General features: G+C 45.2%; 1 protein-coding gene across 2 annotated transcripts in view; it reads left to right on the plus strand.

The window, feature by feature from the left end:
- The window catches only part of KLHL32 (kelch like family member 32), a 228,100-nt gene that overhangs the window by 61,558 nt on the left and 152,546 nt on the right, over positions 1–13,996 (plus strand). For both annotated transcript variants that reach the window (XM_088472157.1, XM_088472167.1), the window contains exon 3: positions 333–513. In XM_088472157.1, coding sequence (XP_088328283.1) covers positions 333–513 — 181 coding nt within the window. The remainder of the gene's footprint in view (positions 1–332; positions 514–13,996) is intronic.

Below are 13,996 nucleotides of genomic sequence, written 5' to 3' on the forward strand. Positions count from 1 at the left end.
TGGGCGTCCTTATGTAGTGCAGCAGCGGTATAGCGATCACAATGGATTAGCATACTATCGCAGTGAGACTGCTTGCGTAATCGGTATTGCAATCGCAGTAGCGATCCATAATGGATCAGGCCCTAGATTCACTACAAGAATGTTATTCATTGAAGTACAGTATATCTTTTTATTTATCTTTAGCAAATGCAGCATCATAATTGAACATTGTAAAGTTCTTTATGTATTTTATTAAAGATGTTTCTTTTTCTTTTTACCAGTTCTAAACAATGAATATGTCTAATAAGAATCAATTCTCAAAATGTTTATTCTCCTTGTAATTTTTTTTACAGTATTCAAGAAATGCTGACAGGTCAGAGGCACTGCCAGTCTATGTCACACAAAGATGCTGTCCTGTCCGCATTAAACCAACAGAGAAATGATGGTATACTCTGTGATGTCACATTGGTCGCTGAAGAACAGAAGTTCCATGCCCACAAGGCTGTGCTGGCAGCGTGCAGTGATTACTTTCGGGTAAGACTTCAGAATATTTGTATATACATTGCTAATGCCATATGAGGACCAGATGCTTGTATGAAGTATTCCTCATATTTTTATGTTTCACATTCAATAAAACCATTCCATGAGTAAGCACTAGTAATTTAAGTTATTTTAGAACACAGTACAAGTTATGTAGTTGAGCAGAGTTCTAGTTAATATTACTTGCATTAAAAATTGATAATTACTTTGCTCACTTGACAGATTGTTACATTCAACACTAAAAGCCTCACTTAGGGGTATATTTATTAAAAGCGTGTTTTTAGAAGTGAAGATGTTGCCCATAGCAACCAATCAGATTCTACTTAACATTTATCTAGCACCATCTAGAAGATAATAGCTAGAATCATATTGGTTGCTATGGGCAACATCTCCACTTCTAAAAACCTGCACTTTAGTAAATAGAACTCTTTAGATTAGGCAGCAATTCAATTAAAGCAAGCAGTTTTCACCTGGTAAAAACATTTTGTATTCTTTTTTTTCATGCATGGAAAACACTGTCTGCTTTGGAATGTACTGTAGAACACAAATACTGGTGCAGCTTTACTTAAATAAGAAGAGAGGGCGTGGTTACAGCAGTAAGGGATAGGGAGCATTGTGGATGAGGGAGGGGAGAATTGTTCTGGGCATGTGGCTTTATTGTTCTGGGTATGCGTCAGAGGCAGAACTATGGGAGACAATAGAGGCACCTGCCGCCAGGCGCCAGCACTGAAGTGGCATCTCCTTCAATTGCCCACAATATATTCACCCCTCTTAGGGCTGTAAATATGTACCTGGAGTGTACCGTCACGGCTGCCCCCAATACATGGCACCTCTTCCTGTCATATATAGATAAATAGATAGATATGCACCATATTTATTTTCCTTTTTTTGGGGGGGGGGGGCACCAAATTATAACTTGCCTCTGGGCGCCTGGGATGAATTTACGCCACTGGTATGTGTCCTGATTTTGTACGTACAGTGGGCCTGATTCAGCAAGGGTCGCAGTTGCAAAGACGCACACAATCGATCAATTAATTCGCATTGCGCATGCATGAACTAGCAACAGCGATGGGAAATGCGTTGGCTACGCAGACCCCAAGAACAGTGATTGACAGGAAGTGCCATTTGTGGGTGGTAACGGGGGGGTGGTCCGGCAAACGCAGGCGTGCCAGTGTGTTGGGACGCCGTTGCATGGGCTTGCATAAATTATCCACTGTGATACCATAGGCAGCCTGAGGTCTCATAGCGTGCACTGAAGTAAGCAGTTCCTGAGTGAGGTCTGATCTGCCTTAACTGTGTGTATGAGTCTGATGTTACTGGATGTTACCGATTAATTCGCTATGTTGCCTTAGTATAAAGATGTATGTAAGGGGAAGTGGGCGTCCTTATGTTAGGCTGTGATCGCAATGCGATTGCAAACATTTGCATTTCACCAGTAATATTAGCAACTGCGGTGCGTGCGTTCTAGCAGAATAGTGATGCTTGCTGAATCAGGCCCAGAATCCTAGTACAGATTTGCATGGTAGGAGAAATATAAGGAACATTCCTTGTCGGTGCACAGAGATTTTGCATCTTATAGGAGTGTCACTGACAGTAGTTGTGTACAGAGGGGGTGATTCAGTAAGGATGGCATTGCAAAGCTGCACGCAAGCAGCTGTGCAATTCCGTCCTTGCAAACATGCAAATACAGCAGGAGGTGGATGACATGCTCCTGCTGCATTTGCGATCCCAGCACTGCGACTGAGTTCGCAGGCTGAGATAATCATCACGGCCTTCGGTGACGCTCTGCCACCGGCTAGCTGAGTAAGCCTCAGCTTACTCAGGCTGGCTGGCTTATGAGGCCAGAAAACTGCATTCATGGACTCGACCCCTGGCCTTTCCATTCCTGGAAATCAGTCAGGACATTCCCCTGTTTCCGAAAATGCCAGCTGGCCGCCCCGCCCCCGCGCCACCCGTTAAATGCCCCTGCCTGTCAATCCAGCAGAGGCATAGAAGAGGATGTGTGCGATCATGCAGAACCTGTTCTGCACATTCGCAGAATGAGTCCTGCGCATGCACAGATTCCCGATAATTGGAAATCTGCATTCAGCATTGCACTTGCGTGCAATGCTGAATTAGCCCCAGAGACTGATGGTGACCGATGGTGCCTCTAAGGATACATAAAGCGGTATTTCAGCGTCTGAAGACAGTGGCATCTCAGTCCTTGCACATTCAGATGCATGGATGTAAACCAGGGAAGGGCTTTGTAGTTGCATTAGTATAAAGAAGCAGATGCGACTGAGGCAAAAGTCTGCGTTCAAATCAGAATCAGTCCTTTTTATCTCATTTCCATTATCTTGTTTTGCAAATGACCATCTTATTCTATATTGCTGTACATAACTAGAAAATAATTGCCTCTCTGTCCAACTTTTGTTCCGGTGTAAACATTTGCTTCTTTACAAGTTGTACCATCTTGCTCTGTAATAATACGTGCTGTGGTGTAAACCCTAGGTGCTCGGCAATACCAAAAGGGATTTTATTCTGCCTCTTAGTAAATTATCTTAAATGTATGCAGACTGTAGAATTAATGCCCCTTCTGTTAAAGGACAAACTTATTTTTATCATTCTTCTTCTATGTGTATTAATCATATGTTCACATTAATAGTCATCAAAAAAGCTGAAACTGGTTTATTGTAATGAAATGCATTTGATAAAAAAAATAATTGGAAAACGTCAATTAGCTTCTTTCTGATCTAATGCAGTGTTTCCCAAACTCATTCCTCAGGGAGCACTAACAGTGCATGTTTTCCAGGTCTCCTCACTGAATTACAAGTAGCTCCAATGTGTCAGCCACTAATGAGTACACCTTTGCACTAACTACAATAAATGAAAACCATGCACTCTGGGGCGTATTAAGAAAGGAGAGTGCCAGTGTGCAGTCTCTGCCCAGGGCAGCCTTTCCTCTACCCGGTGGCCGGCAGCGCACTGAGAGCATCAGTAGACTCCAGGCACTAGGAGACTCTATTTCTGTGCCAGAGTCTACTGCGCAGGCGAGGTCAGGTGATTTTCCTATTGTTCATGCACAAAATGCTGGAGAAATGGCCGCCACTTCGTTTTACTGGTGATTTTTACATCGCTGCTACAGACAACACGGCACTCCAGAGAGGTAAGTATTGAATAAATGGATGCACGATGTGTGCTGTGTGGGCCGTCTTGGACCCAGGGGCCTGCGTGCACCGAACATCCTGCACCCATTATAGATACGCCCCTGCATGCACTGTTAGTGCTTCATGAGGAATGAGTTTGGGAAACACTGATTTAATGTGAAACTAGAAGTCTGTAAATATCGAACACATCTATAAGACGTGTTGCTGACTGACATCTCCTGACCATTCCTGTACCATATTCACATGCAGGGCTGGCCCCAAGTCTAATAGCACCCTGTGTAAACATTTTTGGAGTGCCCATCCACCTTTCCTTCCACCTACTGTATGTTTATAAATAATACAGTAGTGCCTACAATAGCGCCCCATATGTCCACACAAATCCTCATATGTCCTCAGAATAGTGCCCCATAAGCTCCCATATTAGTGCTCCATTTGCCTCCACAATATGCATTAACCAGTGACATGCGGTGAGGTCAATGGCTATGGAGGCACACATCTATAAAAACTAGGGGTGAGTGGGTTCGGATTTCTGAAATCCGAACCCCCCCCGATCCGAGGCCGATCCGAGGCCGATCCGAGTCAGGCTCGACTTTTCCCACCTGACTTGGATCTGAAATCTAGGCAAAACGTCATCATCCCACCTTCCGGGTCTCGCGGGTTTTGGATTCTATATAAGGTACCCGCGTCGGCGCCATTTTCTCACTCGGCTGTGGACAGTGAAGAGGGAGGGTGGGAGTTAGGGCTGGCTGGGCTGTGTAGTGTAGTGTAGTGTAGTGTAGTGTAGTGTAGTGCAGTGCAGTGTTGTGCTGTGCTGCGCTGTGCTGCTGTTGTCCATAGGGGCTGTGTCCACTCCTCCAAAGTCCATAGGGGCTGGCTGAGTTGTGCTGTGCAGCTGTTGTCCACAGGGGCTGTGTCCACTCCTCCAAAGTCCATAGGGGCTGGCTGGACTGTGTTGTGCAGTCAGTTGTCCATAGGGGCTGTGTCCACTCCAAAGTCCTGTACAGTGTCCCAGTCCTAAAGGGGTGCTGTAGTGTTGTCCAGGGGGTGTTCTGTTCATCAGGGGTGCTCCCCCCAAGTGCAAAAAAAATATATATTTTTTCTGTGTTTGTGAATTGTGTGCGCAGTAGCCGCACGTGCATCAACAAAGTAGCGCCAAGCATGCGCCTGTGTCATAGGTAAAGGGCCAGCTGGCTTGACCATTAAATGGTGCTGTAACCCCCAAAGTGCACTCTAAACAAAATAAAAAAATATTTTCGGTGTTTCTGAATTTGTGTGCACTGTGGCTGCACGTGCATCAACAAAGGAGCAGCGCCAAGCATGCACTGTGTCCCATAAGTGAAGGGCCAGCTGGCTTGATCGTTACAGAGTGCTGTGACCCCCAAAGGGCACTCCAAAAAAATTAAAAAATATTTTCTGTGTTTGTGAATTGTGTGCACTGTGGCTGCATGTGCATCAACAAAGGAGCAGCGCCAAGCATGCGCCTGTGTCCCATAAGTAAAGGGCCGGCTGGCTTGTCCATTAAAGGGTGCTGTGACCCCCAAAGGGCACTCCAAACAAAATAAAAAAATATTTTCTGTGTTTGTGAATTGTGTGCACTGTGGCTGCACGTGCATCAACAAAGGAGCAGCGCCAAGCATGCGCCTGTGTCCCATAAGTAAAGGGCGGGCTGGCTTGTCTGTTAAAGGGTGCTGTAACCCCCAAAGGGCACTCCAAACAAAATAAAAAAATATTTTCTGTGTTTGTGAATTGTGTGCACTGTGGCTGCACGTGCATCAACAAAGGAGCAGCGCCAAGCGTGCACCTGTGTCCCATAAGTAAAGGGCCGGTTGGCTTGTCCATTAAAGGGTGCTGTAACCCCCAAAGGGCACTCCAAACAAAATAAAAAAATATTTTCTGTGTTTGTGAATTGTGTGCACTGTGGCTGCACGTGCATCAACAAAGGAGCAGCGCCAAGCGTGCGCCTGTGTCCCACAAGTAAAGGGCCGGCTGGCTTGTCCATTAAAGGGTGCTGTAACCCCCAAAGGGCACTCCAAACAAAATAAAAAAATATTTTCTGTGTTTGTGAATTGTGTGCAATGTGGCTGCATGTGCATCAACAAAGGAGCAGCGCCAAGCGTGCACCTGTGTCCCATAAGTAAAGGGCCGGCTGGCTCATTTCTTAAAGGGTGGTGTAACCCACAAAGTGCACTAGTCTCTAACAAAAATAAAAAATTATTTTCTGTGTTTGTGTGCGCCTTAGCTGCACGTATATATCAATATAACATAAATGGAGGACCAAACTTTCTCCAATAAAAATAAAATAGGGAAAGATCAAGAACCACTTCCTCCTAGTGCTGAAGCTGCTGCCACTAGTCATGACATAAACGATAACATGCCATCAACGTCGTCTGCCAAGGCCGATGCCCAATGTCATAGTAGAGAGCACATACAATCCAAAATGACAAAGTTCAGGAAAATGACCTTAAAAACAACATTTAAATCATCTGAGGAGAATTGTAAACTTGCCAATATGCCATTTATGACACGGAGTGGCAAGGAACGGCTAAGGTCTATCCCTATGTTCATGACTAGTGGTTCAGCTTCACATAACGATGGAACCCCTCATCCCACTAAAAAAATCAAACGAGTTAAGTTGGCAAAAGCACAGTGAAGAACTGTGCGTTCTAAGAAGATATCACAAATCCCCAAGGAGAGTCCAAGTGTGGTGGTGGTTGCGATGCCTGACCTTCCCAGCACTGGACAGGAAGAGGTGGCTCTTTCCACCATTTGCACGCCCTCTGCAAGTGCTGAAAGGAGCACCCACAGTCCACTTGCTGATATGCAAATTGAAGATGTCACTGTTGAAGTACAACAGGATGAGGATACCGGTGTAGCTGGCGCTGAGGAGGAAGTTGGCGAGGAGGATTCTGATGGTGATGTGGTTTGTTTAAATCAGGCTCTGGGGGAGACAGTTGTTGTCTGTGGGATGAAAAAGCCCATCACGGTCATGCCTGGGCAAAGGACCAAACATTCCACCTCTTTGGTCTGGCAATATTTCTATCCAAATCCGGACAACAACTGTCTTGCCATATTTACCATATGTATGTGAAATAAGTAGGGGTAGGGACGTTAACCACCTAGGAACATCCTCTCTTATACGTCACCTGCAGCGCATTCATAAAAAGTTACTGTCAAGTTCAGAAACTTTGGCTAAGACCGTAAGCAGTCCAGGGACACCTAAATCCCTCTGTCCTGTTGTATCCAAGCGCCTGCAAACCACACCGTCAACTCCCTCCTCGTCAATTTCCTCCTTAGCCAGGATCGGAAGTAGTCCTGCAGGCCATGTCACTGGCATGACTGACTCTCCTATCCGGGATTCCTCCGGAGGATCCTGCATTGCTACGCCTACTACTGCCACTGCTGCTGTTGCTGCTGGGAGTCGTTCATCATCCCAGAGAGGAAGTAGGAACACCACTACTTTTACTAAACAATTGACCCTCCAACAGTCCTTAGCGAGGAGGATGAAGTACGACAGCAGTCATCCTGAAGCAAAACGTATAACTGAGGCCTTGACTGCTATGTTGGTGTTAGACGTGCGTCCGGTATCCGCCATTAGTGCAGTGGGATTTAGACAATTGATGGAGGTAGTGTGTTCCCGGTTCCAAATCCCGTCTAGATTCCACTTCACTAGGCAGGCGATACCGAGACTGTACAGAAACGTCAGAAAAAGTGTCCTCAGTGTCCTGAAAAATGCGGTTGTACCCAATGTCCACTTAACCATGGACATGTGGACAAGTGGAACAGGGCAGACTAAGGACTATATGACTGTGACAGCCCACTGGGTAGGTGTATCACCTTACGCAGCAACAACAGCAGCGTCACCAGTAGCAGCATCTCAGAAACGCCAGCTCGTTCCAAGGCAGGCTACGCTGTGTATCACCAGTTTCAGTAAGAGGCACACCGCCAACAACCTCTTAGAGAAACTGAAGGAAATCATCGCCCAGTGGCTTACCCCACTTAGACTCTCCTGGGGATTTGTGATATCTGACAACACCACCAATATTGTGCGGGCATTACATCTGGGCAAATTCCAGCATGTCCCATGTTTTGCTCACACAATAAACTTGGTGGTGCAGAATTTTCTGAAAAGCGAGAGGGGCGTGCAGGAGACGCTTTGGGTGGCCCGAAAAATTTCTGCCCACTTTCGCCATTCAGTGACTGCGTGCCAAAGACTGGTATGCCAGCAAACACTCTTGGACCTGCACCGCCATCACCTGAAGCAAGAGGTTGTGACGCGGTGGAGCTCAACCCTCTATATGCTTCAGAGGATGGAGGAGCAGCAAAAGGCCATTCAAGCCTATACATCCACCTATGACATAGGCAAAGGAGGGGGTATGCACCTGACTCAAGCGCAGTGGAGAATGATTTCCGTGTTGTGCAAGGTTCTCCAGCCCTTCGAACTTGCCACACGTGAAGTCGGTTCAGACACTGCCAGCTTGAGTCAGGTCATTCCCCTCATCAGGCTTTTGCAGAAGTAGCTGGAGAAAGCGAAGGAGGAGCTAAGACGAGCGATTCCACTCGGCATGTGGGACTTGTGGATGAAGCCCTTCATTTGCTTTGCCAGGATTCCAGGGTGGTCAATCTGTTGAAATCAGACCACTACATTGTGGCCACCGTGCTCGATCCTAGGTTTAAAGCCTATGTGGTGTTTCTCTTTCCAGCCGACACAAGCCTGCAGAGGTGCAAAGACCTGCTGGTGAAGGTATCCTAAGCAACCCGCTGGCGGTGATGCAGGGCAGGCAGGACCAAGTTTGGACATCTGGTCCGGACTGAAGGACCTGGCAACAATTTCTGACATGTCTACTGTCACTGCATATGATACTGTCACCATTGACAGAATGGTGGAGGATTACATCGGTGACAGCATCCAAGTAGGCATGTCAGACAGTCCATACCTGTACTGGCAGGAAAAAGAGGCAATTTGGAGGCCCCTGTACAAACTGGCTCTATTTTATCTGAGTTGCCCCCCCTCCAGTGTGTACTCCGAAAGAATGTTTAGTGCAGCCGGGAACCTTGTCAGCGAAAGGCATAGGAGGTTGCTTCCCTAAAATGTGGAGAAGATGATGTTCATAAAAATGAATTATCAACTCTTCCAGGGAGACCAGCCTCCAGAACGTACAGAGGGACCTGTGGTGGTGGATTCCAGCGGGAACGAGTTAATACTCTGTGAGGATGAGGATGTACACAACACTGAAGAGGGTGAGGAATCGGTGGATGAGGAGGATGAGGACGACATCTTGCCTCCGTAGAGCCAGTTTGTGCAGGGACAGATTAATTGCCAGCTTGTTTTGTGGGGGCCCAAACGAACCAATCATTTCAGCCACAGTCGTGTGGCAGACCCTGGCGCTGAAATAATTGGTTTGTTAAAGTGTGCATGTCCTGTTTATACAACATAAGGGCGGGTGGGAGGGCCCAAGGACAATTCCATCTTGCACCTCTTTTTTTTCTTTGCATTATGTACTGTTTGGTGCCTAGTTTTTCAAACTGCCATCCTGTCTGCCACTGCAGTGTCACTCCTAGATGGGCCACGTGTTTGTGCTGCCGACTCGTATCGCTTAGCATAGTCATCCAGCTACCTCGGTGCAACCTTTTGGACATAAAAACACTATTGTGAGATGTGAGGTGTTCAGAATAGACTGGAAATGAGTGGAAATTAAGGTTATTGAGGTTAATAATAACATAGGAGCAGAAAAACCCACAAATTCTGTGATTTTAGCTGTTTTTATGCTTTTTTTAAAAAAAAATAAAGATCCAAAACACAAAACCCAGAACCCAAAACATGGAAGGGTGGTTTTGGCAAAACCAATCCAGATCCAAAACACGAAGAAAGATCCAAATCCAAAACCAAAACACAAAACACGAAAAGTGGCCGGTGCACACCCGTAATAAAAACACACTCACTGGAGCATGACAGGGAGTATGATAGGGGAGGGAGTATGAAAGGGGAGGCTCTGCATCTCCTGCCTACCATTGTCAAATGTTGAAATACCAACCAATTAGCTTCTAACTGTAACTTTCTAGCACAACCTGTACTTAAAATGACAGAAGCCGATTGAGAGATTAAGTGGAGACAGATAAGGTACTAACCAAAGGTTTGATAAATCTCTCCCTTAGAGATGAATTTATGAAAGCTTGGAGAGAGAAAAAAAGTGAAAGATAAAATACCAACCAATCAGCTCCTAACTGTAATTTTTCAAACACAGCCTGTAACATGACAGGAGCAGATTGGTTGGTACTTTATCTTTCACAATTTTATCTCTTTTCAAGCTTTCGTGAATACCCCCTTAGTGCTGAGGATTAATACTAAGCCAGCAGTGCAGGGAGCAGAGTGGGGAAGGTTGCCATGGAGATAGGGCATGAGCCCAGGTGGTTTCAACTCTGGTGGACAGTGACAGTTGGAGCTGAGGCAGTGCAGCCTGACATACGTGGACAGGGAAGAGGCACCTGTCAGCCCTATATTTGGTGACGGGGAGAGATAAGGAACTGAGAGGGGCTAGCAGAGTGGCAGAGAGCTGTAACCAGCGGCTCTGAGGTGGAAAGTGAAGCAGTTGAATGCAGAGGCAGACTACAGCCGCATACACACTAGACAATTTGTATGAACGATATGGACGATAATGATATCGTTCAACGATATATAGATCATATCGTTCAGTGTGTATGCAGTGAACGACCAACGATGCACGCTCCCACGGGGTCATTAACGATGTCTTTTGTCATCCGTACATGCATGCCAATCTGACGATATCGTCGACAATTGCCTGTTCAGAGATGTGGTAGGATGACTTCAGTGAAAGATATCTTTCAGTGTGTACACACAATATCGTTTGTCCTGCACGGAATGGGTATGTAATGCCGGCTGTCGGGATGGCTCCTGTCAGAATACCGACAGTGGCATCGCGATGGTTGGTATCCCGACAGGGGTCGGGTAAGTATACTTACCCTCCCCCCTCCTCCCCCTAACCCTCCCATCTTGTAGCCTAACCCTAACCCTCCTCACTTCGCACCCTAACCCTCCCCGTTCGTGTATAAACCTAACCCTCCCCCCTTCATGCCTACACCTAACCCTCCCCCCTTAGTACCTAACCCTAACCCCCTAAGTGGTGCCTAACCCTAATCCTCCCCCCTAGGGATGCCTAACCCTAACCACCCCAAAAAAACCTAACCCTAACCCCGCTATGCTCCCTAAACCTAACACACACCCCCCCCCCCCATGGCTAACACTAAGGGTTGGCAGGCATCCTTCTGCATTCCGGTGTCGGGATTAAGATAGGCGTCACTATTTTGACGCCTGTCTTAAGTCCCTTGTTGGGATTTCCCTGTCGGTATTGAGACCAGCGGCATCGCCGGTCCTATAACTACATCCTGCCCTGCACTACAGAAAATTTTAAGGAAATCTTTCACCAATATCGTTCATACAGCACAGCGTCTAGTGTGTATGAGCCCTAAAATATAACACTGAGTAACAGGTTTGAATTAAGGTGAGAAATGAACCAGCCAGTTGGAGCTGAGGGGAGAGAGGAGAATTAGTGAGGATGCTATCATAGCCAACCATAGCAACACTGACAAGCTGACAAGGAGAAAAATAAAAGCAACATAAGAAGACATTTGAGTTGACAGGAATAGGGGCAGTGAGATAAAGTAGCATCACCTATGCTTAGCTTGGAAGGGAGAAAATTGTGAGCGATAAAGTACCAACCAATCTGCTCCTAACTGTCATTGTACAGACAGGGCCTGATTCAGCATGGATCACTACTGTGATCGCAGCAGCGATTACGTACAGAGATCTGTTGCGAAGATATGCTAATGAACGCTATCAAAGCCATCGCACAGCCAGCATAGAGACTCCAAAAACTGTTATCTCACATCCGTAATACCTTGCAGTCCTGCATATATATCGGGAACATCGAGTAACAGCGGCCCCTAACGCACATTTACAGGAGATCTGACCTGCCGCGGAAACTGCAAGTCTTGTTGCATGCAGCGAGTACTCAAGCTGCGTATGTTGTCTCATTGGCTAATTTATGCATGTCCATGCATTGGTGTTCACATGGACAGGCACGCCTGCGTTTCTCAAACCACTCCCCTGTCACCAACCCCCAAACACTCCTGTAACTCACTCTCCGATCTGCGTACACTGTTGCAGTTGTGATCCATGCTGAGTCAGGCCCACTGTCTGTACTGTACAATGCCAGCTAGTAGCAGATTGGTTGGTACCTTATTTATTTATTTCTCTCTCTCTCTCTCTCTCTCTCTCTCTCTCCCCCTCCCCCCCTCCATTAGTAATTGTTTAAATACAAATTTGAATGCTTCAAATCAAGATGTTACAGTTTTGTTATTGAAACATAAAAACACAAAAAAAATTATAGCAATAAAAGCTAGGCTACTAAGCCGTGGAGAGACATAAAGTACCAACCAGTCAGCTCCTAGCTATCACTTAACAGGCTGTGTTTGAAAAAGGACAGGAGCTGATTGGTTGGTACTTTCTCTCCTTTTTATCTCTCTCCAAGGCTTAGTACATCTACACCCTAGTGTACTATATAAATTTGCATATATATACATTTTATTTAATATATTAAAGTGGAGTCTATTCGCAGATAATTTGCTGATATAATAAACTGTAAAGAGTTTAAAGGTAGAAAATAATCATAGTGGCATGTATGTATTTTACATTAACAGTACATTTTAAGTATAAATATCCTTTGCTAATCATTACCATATCATGTCACTGTTGCCTTGTCTTGGCCTACTATCTTCCTTAACATAAATAACCCTGAGAGCTCTATTTTGAATTACTTGCTTAAAACGTGTATTTGCATATAGCTCAATGTCCATAAACTTTATAGACATTGAACGATATGCAAATATAAGTTACATAACCATTACAAGTTGGAATGAGACTCACAAATAAGAGTTTCAGACAACTTTATTTGAGACATTGTAGGAGAAAGTAAATGCGCTGTAACTATGTTAAATCGCAATTTCTTTTCTTTTGTGACACACATTTTCTATTATTAACCACATTTTCGCTGTTCTCTCATTATATTTGGGTATTAATCAATTAATAATAAATGTTATGTTTTAATACTTAGTGCACCACATTGGATATTTCACATCTTCTTTTGTTTTTTGGGAATATTTTTGTAAATGTTGAGAAGAATGTTGCTAATCTGCCTAGTAGATACAAGACAATCCTAGAAAAGACCTGACCTTCCTACAGTATCTCAAATTATATAACAATCTGCTAGAAGCATAACAACAAATATGTTTTGTCTTGTGTTACAAAGTTTGATACAGTATATACTCTTTTTGCAAAATAGTTGCAGTTTCCATCATGTGTTTAGCAAAGTTACATTAGGTAATATGTCCTTTAGTCAGGATAATTGTACTTACTTGGCGTGGTGGTGTAAAATAAAGGATAATTGTGCAGAGACACAGAGAGGTCTGGCTATAGGAAGGACATCATTATTGGTACAGTAAGATGTCAGAGTGCACCTGTCACTGTGTGAGTCCATGTTTTATTTAATCACCACTCCCCAGCTGTACAAGCTCTGTGACATAGGGGGTCTCTGAGGTATAGAGCTACTGTAGCTGCCCATATTCTGAAGCCTGACCTGGAAGCACAATGAAGCAATTAACATACTGGGCACACTACACTACAAGCTCTCAGGAGCTCTCAGGAGAATGGATGGTACAGCGGGACAGGTTTTTTCTTTCTATTTTCATTTTTCATAGCATACAAGGCACCATGGGATCTATTTAATAAGCATCAAACCATGCTGAAATAGCTGTTTATACATGGTTTAGGCAATTTTAAATATAGTTGCTATTTCAGAAATACTTTATGAAATGAACTTTAGGCAAACTAACGCTGCAGACTGCAGTCCCATTATTCTTCATGGGGACTCTGGTGTGAGCCAATTTTTCAAGCTCTAAAAGCTAAGCTTCTCGGAGCGTGGCCTTGATAGCCAGAGCGGAGGGGGCCTGTGTGCAGTCTACGTATACCCCCCTTCTTCTCTTGCCAGCGCATGCGCCAAGCAATCTCTGGCACTGTGCCAGGGCCTACTGCACAAACACGTGTCTTTATCTGTACTGTGCATGCGCAGATCCCCTGCAAAACTGTACCAGCATCATTTACCAGAAATGTCTGTGGAGCTTGCAGAGAGACGTCCATTTAGTCTATGGGTACAGAGGCCCTGATTCAGAGCCTGACGCTCTGACAGAGCGCTCGCTCTGAATCAGGGCCGTCCCTCTTAGTTTTTAGAGCGGCCTCCTGGTCACTCGCATAGCTGTGG

The sequence above is a fragment of the Taudactylus pleione genome, unplaced genomic scaffold (assembly GCF_031769625.1).
Source record: "Taudactylus pleione unplaced genomic scaffold, aTauple2 ptg000015l, whole genome shotgun sequence".
NCBI lineage: Eukaryota > Metazoa > Chordata > Amphibia > Anura > Myobatrachidae > Taudactylus > Taudactylus pleione.